Source organism: Bos taurus, chromosome 5 (assembly GCF_002263795.3).
Source record: "Bos taurus isolate L1 Dominette 01449 registration number 42190680 breed Hereford chromosome 5, ARS-UCD2.0, whole genome shotgun sequence".
In the NCBI taxonomy this organism is placed as follows: Eukaryota; Metazoa; Chordata; class Mammalia; order Artiodactyla; family Bovidae; genus Bos; species Bos taurus.
In genome coordinates this window covers 120,037,198-120,057,003 of record NC_037332.1, presented here as the reverse complement: position 1 = coordinate 120,057,003, position 19,806 = coordinate 120,037,198, and the positions used below count along the sequence as shown (strand labels likewise).

Below are 19,806 nucleotides of genomic sequence, written 5' to 3'. Positions count from 1 at the left end.
GGGCTATGTGGCCATGGATGTTGCTGACACCCCACCTGAACACTTTTCCCCTACCTGCTTTGAGTGCTGAACTCATAGCTGCCTTTTCCCCAGAGACCTGCCCTTGCTAAAGCCGGAGCCACTGTGAGCTAGACACTACACGTCATCCCTTCCACATCTTCCTCTTCACACGCTTTGCTAAGTGGCACAAAAATCCTCCTGGTCTCAAAGTGGGATCACCCATGCGGGACCGTCTGCCCTCCAGAGCTCCCTTAGGGAGAGGCAGGCTGAAGCCGGCCCCTAGCAGAGACAGAGAATGGCCCCAGTAACTCAGCTAACCAAGATGTGTTGTCTTCTGGGCTTTGCTTCTATGAGAACCGATGCAAAATGGCTATGCAAGCCCAATACTCATGGTGACTTTTATGGTATTTGAATCATATCTCAACGAAGCAATTATTTTCTAAACACATTATTCATTTATAATAAAGGTTTTTTGTTGTTGCTCTTGTTTTTAAAAGCCTATCTCACCAGGGTAACACTGAATTCAGGTTACATTTCTTAAATTGAAACTGTAAGCATCAATAATTTAAAGGGTAAAAATGTTTGTTCTTGATTCCCAGACAAATACCTATTTTTTAAAACCCTAAATTCCACTGAAATGATCTCTGTGACAATAAGCGAAGTTAACCTGGTCACCCCTGCTTGACAATCACGGCCATCTCCCCCCATTTAACGCAGCTGTTGGTCCACCCATTCTTTTGTGACTTTTTGCTTAAAAAAAAAAAAAAAAAAATCCATACCCACAAAGCAGGCACATCAACTCAGTGTTTATGTAATTCAATCTTTATTGTAAAAAAAATTTTAATGGAAATGATGTACAAGATGATCATAAAAGCATTCTAGTGAGCGACAAGCCCTGGAGATAAATGGAAAAGGTGGCAGGTCGGTTCTCAGCAGCCCTCGCCACCCAAGGAGGCTCAGAGCCCACATCAGTCCCCAGAAAAATGAAATACGGATTTTAAAAGAAGCTTCCTAAAGTCAATTGCTTATCATGCATGCCTTGTGTGTGGCTGTACTGACCGTGATGCTCACAGCAGTGATGTCTGTGTATTAGTCTGCGGCCAGACCAGTCACCTGCTTTTTCTTGATGTTAACAGCAAACTTGGGCCTGTGATCTTGGCCTCGCTGTTCATCAAAGTACTGGCCGTATCCAGAAGAGCTCTAGAAAAACTTAAGGAACAAACAGCTCTCTGCTCAAAATCATTCTTAAAATGACTGGTTTAGTTGGGAGCCTAAACAGGAGAAAAGTCAGGAATTAGAAATCGTCCTCTTGGTGGAAAGGCAATGAATAGGCCCTGACATCAGCTCTCGGGGAGGGGGCGGGGGAGACCCCTAAATATCCTTGATGAGACACAGAGAATATTCCCATTCTCTTAACTGCCCCATATGCCCTGTAGGGTCCGTCCCTCATTTGGCTTCAGGGTCTGCTATGGGCCTTACGCCTGTTACTGGCATGTACTGAAGGGTCAGCTTTCCCGGGGCACGGAAGTCAGGGTGGGGGTGCCAATGGGGCAGCTGAGTTTGTAGGCGGTGTGGCAGGGACGGCCTGGGAGAGTGCCTCCCCTGAGAGCTGAAGCGCTGCCGAGGGAGGTGGGCCGTGGAGAGTCCTCCTGTGCTCACGAGGGAGACGGGCTCTGCTGGCGGCCCGGCTGCTCCTTGTCCAGCATCTCCTCCTCCTCCTCCTCCTCCCGCTTCAAGTCGATGTTCTGTGAACAAGCGGCGGGTGAGGCCTGGCCTTGCGTGTGCCCAGGTGAGGCTCTGACACCTCCAGGGGCCACGCCCACGAGCATGTGCTGCCTGCCAAGCCAGGTCTGCGGGGCTAGCTCTGCACCCTTACGGAGAGAGGCCGTTCTCTCGATGCCACCTGACATTTGCGCCGGACCTACCTCGAGCTCCTGCAACACCTCATCCATGAAGTCCCGGGAGTTCTGTTTGTAAGACACAGCTAGTCGGATCGCATCACTGAAGAGCTGGGGCAGTGGGAGGGGAAACGAGGCTTTGGGCACCACTGGCCGGGGCTCTGCCTGCCCTGCACCCACTGGCCCATCATCATCATGCGTCCACACGACACTCCACCCTGAGGTCAGCACCTTTTCCCCGTCCCCTGACCCCGTGCTGGTCAATATGCCTTTTCTTCACCAGACCCAAACCATCACCTCCCCTTCTGTCGACACTCACAACGACCCCTTCCTGTCACTACCTGGGCCCCCAGCAATGCCATCCTCACCAACAGCCCTGCAGCCAGCCCTTCTCTCCACCACATCCCCGGAAACATCAGGCCTTCCCCACCTCACCAGACCGTCTCTGCAGTCTCCTGTTACCTTCACAACGTTGGTACCATCAGCAGCTGAGACAAAGTACAGGGGCAAGGAGAACTTCCTGGCAAAATTGAAACTTTTTTGGGTCATCTTCATGTCTGCTGTAGAGAGAAGGTAGGACATTGGCCTGTCTACCAAGGGAAAAGGAGGGAGTCTTGAAGGGTGGGTCACTGGAGGTCCCCATTCCAGGAAGTGGGACAAGCAGGGACACTCAGCAGACATGTCATATAAAGAGCTCATTCAACTGGGACCTGTGTCTCAAGGAGGCAGGTTGGCTCACGTGGATATTACTGGAAGGGGAGTGATGGCAGGCAGCCAAGGGATCTATTTTGGGAGGAACAGATCACTGGTGGTTTGATGGCCCAGGAAAGGACGACGAAACGTGTGGTGGTGGGTTCCCCCACGAATTGCTGGCACCCAGGTGTAGGGGTGGCCTCACCATCGATCTTATTGGCCACCACAATGCACGGAATCTCCGGCCTGAACTCCCGCAGCTCTGCATACCAGGTGCTGAGGTTCCTGTACGTGATTTTCCTCTGCACATCGAACACCTGAATCAGCAGAGGAAAGAAGCCCAGGCGCGTCGCCGTCTGCATATCCCCCAGGCGACAGGCACGAGCCAGCAAGACGGGCCTGGGAGCTCAGCCCACAGGCTGCTCCGCACGCAGCCCCTCTCACCACAAGCCTTGCCCACGCTTCTCAGAGAATCCCTCAAGAGCCTTCATTCTGCCACCTGACTTCCCTATTTTAACCACGGGTACCATTTTACTTATTGTACCATTGATAAGTCTGTGAATAGTGAACGTTTTTTGTTTTCTTAGTCTAATCACTGCCTACCTGTCTTTAAAGCCCCTTTACGATCGTCTTCAATGTCTGCAGAGTACCCTTTCAGCTGTTTTACCTTTAATTATAAACTTTTAATTTTATATTTTAAACTTTTACGAAGTAACTTTTATTATTTTTCAGCTTACCATTTTATGAACTGTTTATAATTTATACTGTTTACTTATTTAAAATTACCAGCAAGAAGCATGAACACTGACTAGCTCTAAGGGCGAGCAGGCCAGAAGTCCTAAGATGCTTCAAGTGGCCGCTACAAGGATCCTTCCAGCTCCTCAGAGGAGCTCCCCAAAAGGTCAGCTGCTTGCCACCAAGCCATCTCCCAGAACGGACTCGCAGGTCCAAACTGCCCCAGCACAGCCGTGGGTCGAGAGAGAGACAGCCCTGTACCCTGCTGGGGCAGCAGGTCTTACTTCTTGGGAGCAGCCGTGCCTGGGGCCAGGGCTCCCCCCGCAGAGCGGCGGGCTCCAGCCAGCAGCTGGCTGCCTGAGGCAGCAGCAGGCCTGCTGAGAGGCTCTCATGTGGCACCCCCAGGCCCAACTTCAATAAATGACCATGTTTTATTGAATTCCCAAAAAAGCCGTCTTCTAAAATATGCTTGTCGTGAAACCTTGGGGATCAGCTTCACTCCTGCCATCATCGCCGTCAGAGCTTTGGCCCCGGTCGAGTTTCCTGAGCCTCCTTTCCTTGTTTTGAGCTGAGGAGGCGCTGGTTAGGCGGAGCAGCACAGCCTTTGCAGAACCCCACCTCCCTCCAGGGCGATCAGGTCCCCACGTGGCCAAGGCCCCCCCCAGCAAGTTGGGGCTGTGAGAGGCACGGGCAGACACAGGCACGCAGGCAGGCTGGCAGGACAGAAGAGGGCCACGGGGCTGACAGGCGCGCGTCCCAGGCCAGAGGCCACGCCTGCGGGCCCCAGCCCACCCCGGCCACCTCCCCCGCCCGCTCCTCTCCTTCTGTCCCTGCACAGCCCATTGCTGTTTAGTCAGGAAATCATGTCTGACTCCTTTGCCGCCCCATGGACTGTAGCCCACCAGGAGCCTCTGTCCATAGGACTTCCCAAGCAAAAACACTGGATTAGGTTGCCATTTCCTTCTCCAGGGAACCTTTCCGACCCAGGGATCAAGCCTGCGTCTCTTGCACTACCACTGAGCCACCAGGGAAGGCCCCCTGTATAGGTATTAGCATTAAATTCTTGAAAAAGTGAAGAGACTTTGTACCCTAAGCACAAGGGCAGGACAGGGGCCCCGGAGCGGCTGTCTGACTGAGACAACTGCCGGGCAGGGAGCTGCCCATCATGAAGCCCTGAACCTGCTCCTCCTGGTGGAAGGGCCTCCACACACCCCTTCACCCTCACCCCTGACGAGACGCTGGCCCAGGCAGGCTCTCACCCAGAACCTCTGCAGTCTGAAGCCTGCCCTGATCCTTCCCCCGAAACCCAGCCCTGGTGAGGAGGGCTCAGGCCCTCATCCCTTCACCCCTCATCCAGGCCTGCCCGTGCCTCCCTCATCCCTTCACCCCTCAGCCAGGCCTGCCCGCGCCTCCCTCACCCCTTCACCCCTCAGCCAGGCCTGCCCGCGCCTCCCTCACCCCTTCACCCCTCAGCCAGGCCTGCCCACGCCTCTGCCTCCCAGCAGGCTGCATACCATGATGCAGGCGTGGGCCTTGTGGTAGTAGGAGGCGTGCATGCTCTGGAACCGCTCTTGGCCTGCTGTGTCCCAAAAGTCTGCAACAGAACATAGCTCTGACTGCCCGAGGGGGTGGAGAGGCGCAGGGCCCGAACACGGAGCATCTCCGCGGTGGCGGGGAGGGCGGGCGAGCGCTCCGCTCACAGGTGTGTAGTCCGCATGTGATGCGCTCAGCGGTGCATCCGGGCGGCCGAGGGAGGCGGGGGCCAGGAAGAAGGAGAACGCAGACAGGAGACCCCATGAGGGGCAGGCTCAGAGCCCGCCCTCCCCCACCCAGTAAGACACAGGGCCCTCCAAGGTCAAAACTAAACCCAATTCCCATGAGTGCTCAGCACAGAGGCCAGATGTGTGGCCTGGCCAAGGGAAAGGCTGTAATCCCACCAAAAGCCAAACCTTTGTGGAAGACAACACTCAGGCAACACCTGTTATTTTCCTGACTGAAGAGAACTGAGGAGAACCTGTGTGCTTCTTTCCGCCTCCCCTTGCGCCTCCCGCCCCTCATCTGAGCCTAGGCCCTCGGTTCCGCCGCCTGACTCTCCCCTCCCGACTCTCCCTCTGGAGAGCTGGGGCGGCTCAGCGCTGCACTGCTCACCCACAAGGACGGTCTTGCCGTCTACCGTGGCCGTGTGCTTGTACAGGGTCAAGGCGTATGTGGACAGCTGCTGGGGCTGACTGCATTTAGGTTAAGGAAAACAATGAATAAAAAGAGACGCAAGAAAGGTGCTAGGGGTGGTTGCTGGTGTGACGGAATGGAGGCTCGCTCTCCTTTTTTAGAAAGTTATTCAGATTTTAAATTGAGTGAGTGTTGCAGACAGAGGACCAACCTCAACCTCAAACATCACAGGCACAATCTCCATGAAAAGTGAGGGGCAGGAGAGGCTGGGATTGTGTCCTGGCCACCTGAGTACATGGGAATACACGCAATGGACTCTTACAGAGCAGCTGTCCGAAGCGGCATCACGTAGTTGGCAAATGCCACTGTGGATGCCCCAGCTCACTATGGATGGGGCTCTTGCAGGCAGAGAGCAAACCCAGCCTTAAGAAGCAACACAGCAGCTCCAGGGGACACAAGCCCCCTCCTTAAGCCAGCTGACAAGCTGCTGATGAGCGGCAGTTTGTCTGTGTATGAAACCCTATCAGAAAGCATGGGGAACACGACTTTCTGAAGTTGCAAGAAGCTGTGTGGTTTAACCATCAGAGTTGGGACAACACAGGTGGGTGAGCATACAGAACTCAGGAGAAGGTGAAGTAAGATACACTTGGACTCTGCCTTGGGAGGCTGAGGCCCGGGGCAGGGAGGAGGGGGCGCCAGGGCTCTTCTTACCCATGGTTCTCAATGGACTCGCTTGGGACGATTTTTACACATCATCTCAGTTGTCTCATTCCAAACGTGCATAGTAACGACAGTTCAGGAAAGGAGGGTGGGGCTGGCAGATCCTTCTTCAGAAAGTTGATTCACACCAGAGAATTTTTAAATTGTAGAGAGCTCAAGCTCTGAGGTCAGAAATGTCAAGTGACTTAGCCACTGCCAGAGCTACTGAGGAGGAGGTGGGGTGTCAGTGCAGGCATCGGACGAGGTACGGTTAGCCATTGCACTGCCTTCCTGATATAAAGCAAATCCAGATGTAAGTGAACTTCAGAGTATACTGCAGCACGCCATGTAGGTCAGCTGGTGAGAGACCAGCATGAATGAACGTCTGCACTCGCTCACCTGCCCCTCCCTGGACCCCTAGAGCAAAGCAGGGGCAGGGGCGTAGGGGGCTGAGTTGGCATGGGAGCATTGCAAACTTGAAGGATACAATCCATCCATGAGGAACCTCTCCATGAGTCTGTAGGGAGAACGTGCAAGGTGGTCAGCCGCATCCCTCAGCACTCCTGCCTCCTCCTCGCACTGCTGCACCACCCAGGGGTGGGACCCTTGGAAGCCAGCTGTGGCTCCCCCCAGTTCCTTCCTCAGCTACAAGCTCCCTTTCAAGGACAATGCCCAGGGACCACCCATCCACCCTCTTCCTGACTGGGGCTAAGTTCTTGACACCCTTTGGCTGTAACACTGACCAGCACCCACAGGTGCTTTTCCTGTGAGCAGGGACCGCAGTTTAGGGAATAAACAAATGGTGGTACATCTACACCAGGGACGACCACCCAGCAATGAAAAGGAACAAATTACTGATCTACCCCAACCCAATTTAAATGGATCATAAGGGTATTACGCTGAGTGAAAAAGGCCAACTCCTTTTACACAATGTTGCCAAGATGGGGTCACTACAGAGATGGAGTATGTTAGTGGAGGCAGGCGGGGCTAGTAGAGGGTGAAGTGGGGTGGGTGCGGCTACACGCGCAGCCGCGGCCTCCACTGTGCTGGCATAGCTGGGTATCTCGACTCCAGTGATGCTACACAGATCTACATGTGATGAAATGACACGGAATTATACACAGGCATTGAACAAATGCTGATTTCCTGCACTTGATCTTGTACTCTGGTTATTTAAGAGCTAACCAATGGAGACAGTAGGTAAAGGACACACAGGCCCTCTCTGTATTCTCTTTGCAACATACTGTAAATCTGTTATTTCAAAATGAAAAGTTAAAGAAAAAACAAACAAACAAATCCCCTCACAGACTGGGAGAAGACACGTGCAATGCCAACCACTGACGAAGAATCAGTATACAGAAATCATGAACAGCTCTGATACCTAAGAGAACACACATACAACCTGGTCCTGAGAATATGAATAGGCAACTCAGATGAACAGCTAACAAACAGATGAAAAGATGCTCCATCTTTTAATGATTTTATGCAAATTAAATAAGATGAAGTAGCACACTCATCCATTAGAGTAACAAAATTGAAAAAGTCACATGACAGTCACAAAGTTAGGGACTTCGTGAAGCAACAGAAATTCCTATACTGTGCAGTAGGAGTGAGAATCTATCATACTACTTTGGAGAGAAAACGGGATAACTCAAAATTTGACCTAATGCTAAAACTGGGCAGTTTCACCCCAGCTCTAAATAGAATTTGTGCCCAAGATGATAGGCATAAAATATTCTCTGCAGTACTGTATCTAATATCATAAAAATGATAATTTTTCATAACTGCTCTTCAACAGAACTGACAGATACAGTTTAGTACAAAAAAGTAAAAAAATATTACTGAGTGCCTGCCATATGCTGGATGCTAGGCTAGGCACCAGGATATAACACTGAACAAAACAGATGGAAATTCCTGTCTTTGTGAAGCTTACATTCTACTGGGGAAGACAGACAGACAACAAACACACTCTTAAAATATGTACAGCCATGTGCATGGTCAACGGATTTAGAACAAAAGCATTACTGCAATTCAGCGGGTCGAAGGATTGTTTTTGGAGAAGGAAATGGCAACCCACTCCAGTGTTCCTGTCTGGATAATTCCACGGACAGAAGAGCCTGGTGAGCTACAGGCCATGGAGTTGCAGAGTCGGACATGACGACTGAGCACACGCACACACACAGAGGGGAGCTTTACCAGTAAACGGTGTGGAGACAACTGAATACCTGTGCAGGAAGAAAATGAACCTGGAGGACACTACACAAAGCGGTGGGGTAGGAAGTTCAAGGCGTCACTCCCTCAACTGGTAACTGGAAAAATGACCAGAATCAACCATTTCAGAGCTCTGGTATCTGACTGGACTCAACAGCCAGGAGCGTGCGGGATGAAAGGAGAGCGCTGGCCTTGTGCAGAAGACCACGCACAGACCAGCAGCAGCTCCACACCCCGCAGGCCCACCGAAGCCGTGCAGTGACTGGTGCTCCGCGTGTCTGGCTAGCAGTGGAGACGCTGTCCTCAGAAAGTCTGTCTTGCGTGTTGTGATCAGCTGGTAGATCCCCAAGGAGCCAGGTCTGAGCTCTCTCAGGCTTCAGAGGCTTCCCCTGCAACTACTGGAAATTTAACAGGATAGGACTATCCCGTTTTATCTTTTCCATTTTGGAGCCAAATATTTAAGGAAATTTTTATCAGGTCACTGTCTGACCACAGATAATGGAATAGAAATATCAATGACCACACACAAGAAAGAATAAACACTTTGTAAAAAGTATGGAAAAGTTACAAGTAGACACTCCAGCCCTAAACAAGCAGAAATCAGCCATATCCAAGGAATGGGAATATCTGAGTTCCAAAGTCACCACTGGAGAAGGAAATGGCAACCCACTCCAGTATTCTTGCCTGGAGAATCCCACAGACAGAAGAGCCTGGAGGGCTACAGTCCATGGGGTTGCAAAGAGTTGGACATGACTGAGTGACTAACACAAACAAAGTCTTCAGAGTAAAATACTCAGAATGTCTAATTCTAAACCAGAAAATTACAAAGCATACAAACAGGAAGGTATAGCCTATTCACATGATAAAAAAGAATTTGACAGAAATAATACCTGAAGAAATCCAGATACTTGACTAGTCAAAGATGTTAGATCAATTATCTTAAATATGCTCAAAAAGCTAAGGGAAACCATGGACAATGAACTAAAGGAAATTAGAAAGCAACACATAAACAGAATGAGAGTATTAATAAAGAGACAGGAAATATGAAAAGAAACAGATATTCTGGAACTGAAAAGTACAATAATTTAGGTGAAAAACTCACTAGAGGGTTTCAACACCACTTGAGAAAGCAAAAAACAGTTTATCTTCAGCAAACTTGAAGTTAAGGCACCAAAATCATCTAGTCTGAGAAGCAGAAAGAAAAGCAAGTGAAAATGACCAGTGCCTAAGGATCCACAGACAGCATTAATCATCCTGACACAGGCATCACAGATAGAAGACAGGAGGCGGCAGAGAGGTTATTTGAAGTAATAATGGCTAAAAACTTCCCAAACCTGATGCAAGACATGAATACACACACCTGGGAAGCTGAACAAACTCCAGGCAGGATAAACTCACACTGTTCCACATCACAGGCAAATTGTAGGAACTGAAAGACAAAATCCTCAATAAAATAAACAGCCAATTTCTCATCAGATGCCATTGAGATCAGAAGGCAGTGGAAACATAACTGAAGTCCCGAGGGGGAAAAAAACTGTCAACAAAGAATTCTATGCACAGCAAACTATCCTTCCAGAATGAAGACAAAATTGGGACAACTCCCAGATAAATATAAGTTGACGTGGCTCATAAGCAGTAAATCTGTCCTAGAAGAAACAGTACAATGAGCCCTCCAGGTTGAAATGAAAGGATTAAACAGTAATTTGAAGCCACATAAAGAAATAAAGGTCTTCAGTAAAGGCAGCCACAGAGGCAAATATAAAAACAGCTCTCTCATACTCTCGGTTTATAACTCCCCTTTTTTCTCCTATAAGATTTAAAAGACAAATACATAAAATTATAGTTATAAATCTATGTTAATGAACAATTAATGTATAAAGATGTCATATGTGACAAAACAATATAAAGGGAAGGGACAGAGTGTTTGTATGGTATTATAGTTAAATTGATATTCAAATATGCTGTTATAAATGTTAGATATTAATTATAATCTTCAAGGTAACTATTAATACAAAATTTAAAAAATTATATATGAAAGAAAGAGACTCAAAACAGTATACTACCAAAAATCAACTTAAAAAAAAGTGTAATGGAGTAACTGAGAAATAAAACAGGAGACATAAAAAACAAATAGTTAAATGGCAGAAGTAAATTCTTCTTTATCAGTAATAACTTTAATTACTGTCGTTGTAAATGGGAATAGATAAAACTCTCCAATTAAAAGTGAGAGACTGGCAGAGTATATTTAAAAATATGTACCAAGTATGTGCTAACTGTAAGACACTTGCTTTAGATACAAGGTCAAAAAGAGGCTGAAAAACAAAAGGATGATAAAAGATATTCCATGCAAACAGTATTCAAGAGAGAATTGGGATGGCTATACTTCAGCCAGACAAAACACACTTTTAAGTGACAAATGTTACGAGAGATGAAGGACATTATATACCAATGAAAAGTTCAATCTGTCAAGAAAATAGAAAAGTTATAAACATATATGTAAAGAACAACAAAGTTGTTCCAAAATATACGAAGTCAACACTGACACAACTAAAGGAAGAAATAAACAGTTGAACAGTAACACGTTAAGATTCCAACATCCCACTTTCATAATGAACAGAACAATGAAACAGAGGACTTGAACTACACTATAAACCAAGCAGACCCAACAAACGCATACAACGCATACAGAACACTCCATCTAACAACAGGAGAACACACATTCTTCTCAAGGGAACTCAGCTTAGGCCACAAAAGTGTCAATAAAAAGACTGAGATTATACAAAGTATCTTTACAAATAAAATGGAATGCAACTAGAATAGCAGAAAGAAAACCAGAAAATTCACAAACAGTGCAAATTAAGTCAACAACATAACTGTACGTTTAAAGGCAGTAGATATGAAAGACCAAGCTAAACACAAAGCTAGCAGAAGGAAAGAAAGCATACAGATTAGAGTGGAGATTCGCAGAAGACTGAAGAGAAAGACAAGAGTATCAGTGTAACCAGAAATTAGTTCTTTGAAGAGATCAACAACATCAACAAACCTTTAGGTAGACCAAGAAAAGAGAGAGGACAGAAATGATCAAAACCAGAACTGAAAGCTGGGAGAGTAACATCAGTCTCATAGAAACAAAAAAATTACAAGTGAACACCATGAACTGCTGCATACCAATAAGCTGGATAACCTAGAGGAAGTGCACAAATTCCAAGAAACACACAAACTACCAGGTTCAAAATGCAACAGAAAATCTGAGTAGACCTATACCAAGTAAGGAGAGTACATCAGCATTCAAACACTCCCTGTAACTAAAGGTCCGGGACTGAATTACTTCCCTAGTGAATTCTACCAACCATTTCATGAACAAACACCAGTTCTTCTCAAACTTTTCCCCAAAACTGAGGAGGGAACACTTTATAATTCTTTCTATGAGGCCAGTGGTACCCTGATTCCAAGACCAGATGACACTATTAGAAAAGAAAACTACAGGCCAATATTTCTCATGACTTTAGTTGTAAAAATCCCCCCAAAATCCACTAGCAGACTTCCCTGGTGGTCCAGTGGTTCAGAACCCACCTGCCAATGCAGAGAACACAGGTTTGATCCCTGGTCCGGGAAGACTCCACGTGCTGTGGGACAACTAAGCCATGCACCACAATGAGCCTGCATTCTAGACCCCATGCCCGGTGGATCCAGGGAATTCGAAGCGGGGATGGCATCGGCGAGGATCAGGAAACAATTGTTTAATTAAACGTTAATTAAGGATATAAAGAGTAATAGAATAAGGATAGCTCAGTAGGAAAATTCAGTGAAGAAAAGAGGCTGAAATAAGGATAGCTCAGTGAGGAAATTCAGTGGAGAAAAGAGGCTGAATAATTCAGCCAGAAGGTGAGAGAAAGAACGACATGGGGAGACCAAGTTTCCGCGAACAAGGCCCGCACTTTATTTTCCAAAGTAGTTTTTATATCTTAAGTTATGCATAGAGGATAATGGGGGAAGGGGTAGAGTCATGCAGCAAGCCAGGCTTTCTTCCTGCAAACTTATCATATGCAACAGCTTAGGTGATTTGCATCATCTTCTGGCCCGGAGGCCTGTTAACATTTTAAGACCCTTTCTTCAGAAAACTTTTTTTTCTCTAAAGGAGATTGGTCAGGAGCCACCCTCCAAAAGCATTAGATAAAGTTGCATTCCTACAGAGCAAAGGTGTGGTGGGCTATAACAAGAAAAAGAATTAACTCAAGGGTCCCAGGTTACAAACATTAAAGCTACTACTTACACCAATTATATTAATCAATACACTGCCAGGGACACAGCAGGTAAGGGATATGGAAACTTAGCAGCAAACATTGGCCCAACAAGTGAAAATCCCTTCACCAATACAATTTCTAATCAATCTTTTAACTGCTCAAAGGAATCTGTATTTAGACAGTTTAGAACATCTCATGCCTCTCACAGTTGGGAGGCTCTGAGCAATCACATGTGGCCGGAAAAACCTATTCAGGCAGGCTAGAGGACTTCCAAAGGAGTTTGTAGGTTGAAACACTGTCACATCCAGGAATTATTAACTGGAGCTGTAAGCTAACTCTTTTTTCAGAGAGAGGTAGTGGGGGACAGCCCCCCGTAAAGTCACAGGTGTAAGTGAAAGCACAAAGCAGAAAGTAGGCAGACTCTGGTTTGGGGGGTAGATGCTCGAGAATTTCCAGGGGAACTCCTGAGGCTCGATCCCGCCTTTGCATATGCCAAGCCTCCTTCCTCATGACCTTTGCCATGGGCGGAGCTCGCTCCCAGCACCCATGCTACGTGACAAGAGAAGCCGCCACGTGCAGAAGCCCGTGTACCTCAACTAGAGCAGCTCCTGCTCGCTGCACCAGAGAAAGCCCATGCACAGCAACTAAGACCCAGAACAGCACAAAAAAACACAACCCACTAGCAAACCAAACCATATTAAAGGGATTATATATCATCACCAAGGGAGATTTATTCTCAATATAAAGGTGGTACAACTTAAGAAAATTAATCAAACATATATAAATAGAATGAAGGGAAAATTCCACATATTTATCTCAATAAATGCAAGCAAAGCAACTGACAAAAACCAAACACCATATCATGACAAAAACACTCTATAAACTAAGAAGAGAAGGCAGTCACCTCTAGGATAAAAGGCCACATATGAAAACCCCAATGCTGTAAAGAGCAATATTGCACAGGAACCTGGAATGTTAGGTCCATGAATCAAGGTGAACTGAAGTGGCCAAACAGGAGATGGCAAGAGCGAACATAGACATTCTAGGAATCAGCAAACTAAAATGGACTGGAATGGGCGAATTTAACTCAGATGACCATTATATCTACTACTGTGGGCAAAATCCCTTAGAAGAAATGGCGTAGCCATCACAGTCAACAAAAAAGTCCAAAATGCAGTACTTGGGTGCAATCTCAAAACCAACAGAAAGATCTCTGTTCGTTTCCAAGGCAAACCATTATCACAGTAATCCATGTCTATGCCCTGACCAGTAATGCCAAAAAAGCTGAAGTTGAATGGCTCTGTGAAGACCTACAAGTCCTTCTAGAACTAACACCAAAAAAAAGAAGTCTTTTTCATCATAGGGGACTGGAATGCCAAAGTAGGAAGTCAAGAGATACCTGGAGTAACAGGCAAGTTTGACCTTGGAGTACAAATGAAGCAGGGCAAAGGCTAACAGAGTTTTGCCAAGAAAACACACTGGTCCTAGGAAACACCCTCTTCCAAAAACACAAAAGATGACTCTACACATGGACATCACCAGATGGTCATATCGAAATCAGATTGATTATATTCTTTGCAGCCAAAAATGGAGAAGCTCTATACAGTAGCTGACTGTGGCTCAGATCATGAACTCCTTATTGTCAAATCCAGACTTAAATTGAAGAAAGTAGGGAAAACCACTAGACCATTCAGGTATGATGTAAATCAAATCCCTTACAATTATACAGTGGAAGTGACAAATAGATTCAAGGGATTAGATCTGATGGTCCGTGACATCGTACAGAAGGCAGTGATCAAGACCATCCCCAAGAAAAAGAAATGCAGAAAGGCAAATGGTTGTCTGACGAAGCCTTTCAAATAGCTGAGAAAAGAAGAGAAACTACAGTCAAAGGAGAAAAGGATATGCCCATTTGAATACAGAGTTCTAAAGAACAGCAAGGAGAGATAAGAAAGCGTTCCTCAGTGATCGATACAAAGAAATAGACGAAACCAAGGGCAAGACTAGAGATCCCTTCAAGAAAATTAGAGATACCATGGGAACATTTCATGCAAAGATGGGCACAATAAAGTACAGAATTGGTATGGACCTAACAGAAGATATTAAAAAGAGGTGGCAAGAATACACAGAAGAACTACACAAAAAAGATCTTCACGACCCAGATAACCACAATGGCGTGATCACTCACCTAGAGCCAGACATCCTGGAATGTGATGTCAATGGGCCTTAGGAAGCATCACTACAAACAAAGCAAGCGGAGGTGATGGAATTCCAGTGAGCTATTTCAAATCCTGAAAGATGCTGCTGTGAAAGTGCTGCACTCAATATGCAAGCAAATTTGGAAAACTCAGCAGTGGCCACAGGACTGGAAAAGGTCAGTTTTCATTCCAATCCCAAAGAGAAGCAATGCCAAAATGTTCACACTAATGCACGACTGCACTCATCTCATATGCTAGCAAAGTAATGGTCAAAATTCTCCAAGCCAGGTTTCAACAGTACATGAACCGTGAACTTATAGATGTCCAAGTTGGATTTAGAAAAGGCAGAGGAACCAGAGATCAAATTGTCAATATCTACTGGATCACTGAAAAAGCAAAAGAGTTCCAGAAAAACATCTATTTCTGCTTTATTGACTATGCCAAAGCCTCTGACTGTGTGGATCACTATAAACTGTGGAAAACTCTGAAAGAGATGGGAATACCAGACCACCTGATCTGTCTCCTGAGAAACCTGTATGCAGGTCAAGTAGCAATAGTTAGAACCAGACATGGAACAACAGACTGGTTCCAAATTGGGAAAGGAGTACGTCAAGGCTGTATACTGTCACCCTGATTATCTAACTTCTATGCAGATTACGTCATGCGAAATGCTGGGCTGGATGAAGCACAAGCTGGAATCAAGACTGCCTGAAGAAATATCAATAACCTCAGATCTGCAGATGACACCACACTTATGGCAGAAAGTGAAGAGGAACTAAAGAGCCTCTTGATGAAAATGAAAGAGGAGAGTGAAAATGTTGGCTTAAAGCTCAATATTCAGAAAACTAAGATCATGGCATCCGGTCCCGTCACTTCATGGCATCTGGTCCCATCACTTCATGGCAAATAGATGGGGAAACAGTGGAAACAGTAAGATACTTTATTTTGGGGGGCTCCAAAATCACTGCAGATGGTGACTGCAGCCATGAAATTAAGAGATGCTTGCTCCTTGGAAGAAAAGCTATGACCAATCTAGACAGCATGTTAAAAACCAGAGAGACATTACTTTGCTGACAAAGGTCCATCTGGTCAAAGCTAGTTGGACCATAAAGAAAGCTGAACGCCGAAGAATTGGTGATTTTGAACTATGGTGTTGGAGAAGACTCTTGAGAGTCCCTTGGACTACAAGAAGATCAAACCAGTCCATCCTAAAGGAAATCAGTCCTGAATATTCACTGGAAGGATGGATGCTGAAGCTGAAACTCCAATACTTTGGCCACCTGATGCAAAGAACTGACTCACTGGAAAAGACCCTGATGCTGGGAAAGATTGAAGGCAGGAGGATAAGGGGACTACAGAGGATGAGATGGTTGGATGGCATCACCAACTCAATGGCCATGAGTCTGAGCAAGCTCCAGGAGTTGGTGATGGACAGGGAAGCCTGGCGTGCTGCAGTCCGTAGGGTCGCAAAAAGTCAGACATGACTGAGTGACTGAAGTGAACTGAACTGATGAAAACCCCAGAGTTAGCACCACACTCAGTTGTGAGAGACTAAAAGCTTCACCTCAAAGTGAGAAATAAGAGGATGCCTGCTTTTGCCACTTCTATTCAACACAGCACCGAGAGTTCCAGCCAGAGCCCTGTGATGAGAAAATCGTTAGTTTGAGTTTCTTCCTAGGCATTTTACAGTGACAGCCCTGCTCCACCTAAAGTCTGGGCATTGAGATGAAGGCTTAAGTTTAGGACTCCTGCTACAAGTTCCTGTTTTGCTTTTCCCAGGGCATCTTTTAAAATAAACAGCGTTGAGGTTGAGAAAAGTTAAGTTTCCACTGTGCCAACCAGCAAAGCCCCTAGGGAATTATTCACAGCTCCCTGATTCCAAAGATATGTTAATAACAGATAAAAGTGGAAAACAAGGTGGAACTGGGGCTCGCAGGATATAAGACTAAACAAGGTATCTGGTCAGGGGCGGAAATGGATGTGTGCCCCACAGCCCCAGAAACTGACAAGCAGGCTCACACCTGTGGAGACAGACTGCTGCACTGCAGAGCCTCGCTCAGAGTCTCAGGGGAGTCCCACCTGTGCACAGAGGCGCTGCATGTGATCGAGCCAACCTTTATGCTGGTTACAGTCAGTCATCATTTCTATCCACTCTTCTCAGTCAGTTCTTCCAAGAACATTTCCTCACCACCTTTCTTCAACCTGCTGCTGGTTATGCTAGTCACACTTTTCACACTTTCCTCTCCCCGTTCCCACTGTGTGCACCTTGAAATCTCTCAGCCCACAGACGACACACAGGAAAACCTCAACTCTCACCTCACCAGAACTGCTCCAGCAGTCTGCCAGGACTCACCTGGCAGAGAGGGTAAAGCTCACCTCTCTCAGTTCTGACTCAGCCCTCTCCAGCCCTCCTCCCCAGACACACACAGCTGCTGATGGAAGGCTCCCTTGTTCCCCCACACCTGGGCTCCCTCACCACACCCACAGAAACCATGCTCCTCTGTGCTTCTGGAGGAACAGAGGCACAGGTTCTGCCTCTAAGAACCCAGATCTGTTCTGGGCCTGGCTTTGCTCCCCTAATCCTCCAACATACTTGGACTTGCCCACAGCGCTGTCTCCCAGGCAGATGATTTTCACATTGTCATCAGCATCGTATTTCTCCTGGTCCAGCTCACAGGGTTTGGCTTTGTCCCTAGCCATTGGCTCCTGGCTGTAGAAAGGGCATCAGCTCAGGGGAGGGGGATCTTGTCACTGCAAAGATCAAGAAGAGGCTGTTGGTAAAGAGATGAGAAGTCCCCTCAACCAAATTCCCTTCCTCTTCCTGGACAGGGGAGACAATGACCTGATGAGAGAGGAGCCCCAGGAAACACTATTCTGTTCTATTCACTACCAACCTGGCTAGCACTTGCTGAACCATGGCACTGTAATCTTGTCCCCAACAAGATCTTCTTAGAGTGGTTTACCCTGCGTCATCTGTTTACTACAGCTATGCTCAGGACCACAACTCCCACTCCCACCTGGAGAGACTATTCTAAAACCATGTTGAAGTTTCACAAGTTTTATGTACAAACATTTGCTCACTTGTGAAGCAGGGGCAAAAATCAACGTTTACATCACATAATCAATTTGAGACATTGTGTGGGCCTGAATTATCATCGCGAATGACAGACCACACAGCCAAAGACGTCTCTTCCGGATCCTCTACCTCATGCTTCTCACCTCCACCTCATTTTCCATCCTACTGAAATCAGTAGCTGTTTTTCCCTTTCCCAAACCTGGCATTTCTAGGCCCTCTTCTCTAGGGTTATTTCAACCTCTACTAGTTTCAAGGATCTCCTAAATGCTGATGATGCCAAATCTGCATCTCCACAGAGACCGCGAGCCCCTCAGTGCCAGACTCAAGTATGCAATTGCCTACCAGGGTTTGACTAGCAAACCACTGCACACAGGCAAAAATGACCTGTGAAACCTAAGCCCCGCCCACCCCAAACTCACTCTTCGCATCCCTTGTCTGTACATCACCAGACACCCAACGCCAGCACCGAAGTGTAATATAATCTCTAGCTCTATTCCACTATCCTCATGTCATCACGCCCAAATATATTAATAACTTCACAAACATTACTGAGACTGTGCCACAGTCCACACTCTGAGCTCAACGATGCAACAATGCAGCTGCAGCGCCCACACTTACTCAGCCTTAAATACCGGCAGATCTTGCACAAGACACGAAGGAAAACTCTACTGTGGCAAGAGCTATGACAGAGGTGCACACAAGGGTGGAAAATACCAACAGGACCCCTGAGTTTCCCTGACCGCAATGCTATTGCTTCTGCTCAGGTAGGGAGGGAGTCAGCCTTGTTCACCGAGGCACCCTCAGCCTCAAGAGCAGTGACTGGGAAGTGGCAGATGCTTAATAAGCATAATAAGGGGCTGCCCCTTCCACCTCCACCCTGCAGCTGGAGCCAAACGCAGCCAAACCTATTCTCGAAGACCTTCAATGCTTGTCGATATTCTCGCGACCCACTGGATAAGCTCTCTTTCACTCAAGTAGTTTTCGAGCACCTCAACCTCTTGGCCAGAATGGGCTGCCCTCGCCTCCCTCCTCCCACCGTTGCCAGAATCACTGTCCCGTTCTTTCCCCCCAAGGCCCTCCGTCCAGCTGCGGGCCCGAGGACGGCCTTGAAGGGGCGCTTCCCACAGGCGAGGCCGCCACTCGCGCCGTTTCGTCATCTCGGCTGTTCCCGAGCGAGGACTGGAGACTAGCGGCGCCGCAGGTCTGTCCGCCCACGGCCAGCCGCCCTCAGGGCCCCTAGCCGCCCTCGGAACCCGCCCGTCCCGGATTCCTTCCACTATCGGACCCCGACAGTCAGCCCAAGGCCCACCGCCCCTCACTTGGCGTCCAGCTCTGCCCGCGTCCCCGCAGCTGCTACGCAACCGCTCAAGGACTTCAGGAGGGCTGCCCGGCCGAAGGCCTGAAGGACCCCGGGAGGCTGGCTCGTGCGATGCCGGGCCGGAGAACCGCCGGTGAACCAGCATCCGGATCAGGCCGGCCTGGGGTTTCCAACTGCCAGAGTCTGGGTGGGCTTCACCTGGGGACTGAGCCAGGATCCAGGCGGCTTTACGTCTCGGGGAGTGAGTGGAAAGTGGGAGTCCGGAGTCTAGGGAAGTGGGCCTGAGGCGCGGGGCGGGGCCTGAGGCGCGGGCGAGGCCTGAGGCGCTGGGCGGGGCCTGAGTCGGGGGGGGGGGGGCATGAGGTGTGGGGCGGGGCGTGAGGCGTGGGGGCGGGGCGTGAGGCGCGGCGCGGGGGACTGGCGTTGGCCACTGGTAGGCGGCTGAGGTTAAGAACCGGAGTCTCCTGCATTGCAGGAGGACTCTTTACCAACTGAGTTATCAGGAAAGCCCTGAACAACCCTAGAATCTCTATATCCGTATAGAGATGGCATCTCATATACATAG

General features: G+C 47.9%; 1 protein-coding gene across 8 annotated transcripts; it reads right to left on the bottom strand.

The window, feature by feature from the left end:
- Positions 1 to 806: 806 nt before the first annotated feature.
- Positions 807 to 19,535, bottom strand: RABL2B (RAB, member of RAS oncogene family like 2B). 8 transcript variants are annotated; one of them, XM_005207518.5, is made up of 10 exons: positions 19,440 to 19,535; positions 17,441 to 17,598; positions 9,766 to 9,834; positions 6,682 to 6,711; positions 5,475 to 5,554; positions 4,841 to 4,920; positions 2,797 to 2,908; positions 2,361 to 2,458; positions 1,926 to 2,009; positions 807 to 1,745 (listed from the first exon to the last, which is right to left on the bottom strand). In XM_005207518.5, exons 2-10 carry the CDS (start codon positions 17,545 to 17,547, stop codon positions 1,656 to 1,658), a joined length of 750 nt encoding a protein of 249 aa, XP_005207575.1. In that variant the 5' UTR covers positions 17,548 to 17,598; positions 19,440 to 19,535; the 3' UTR covers positions 807 to 1,655. The 8 variants fall into 8 exon arrangements, with proteins under 8 accessions (XP_005207575.1, XP_005207574.1, XP_005207576.1 ...); XM_005207517.5 differs by lacking the exon at positions 19,440 to 19,535 and adding an exon at positions 19,243 to 19,290; XM_005207519.5 differs by lacking the exon at positions 19,440 to 19,535 and adding an exon at positions 19,243 to 19,290 and having other exon boundaries at positions 2,361 to 2,455.
- Between the last annotated feature and the right edge of the window lie 271 nt (positions 19,536 to 19,806).

What these genes read in the sequence shown, in the direction of transcription:
- RABL2B (XM_005207518.5), bottom strand. Translation starts at nt 17,547, where the DNA reads ATGGCTAGGGACAAAGCCAAACCCTGTGAGCTGGACCAGGAGAAATAC. An exon ending in GAGTTTGTTCAGCTTCCCAG is followed by an intron (nt 6,712 to 9,765) that starts GTGTGTGTATTC and finishes TTCTCCCTACAG; the next exon opens with ACTCATGGAGAGGTTCCTCA. An exon ending in ATGGTACCAACGTTGTGAAG is followed by an intron (nt 2,010 to 2,360) that starts GTAACAGGAGAC and finishes CCACTGCCCCAG; the next exon opens with CTCTTCAGTGATGCGATCCG.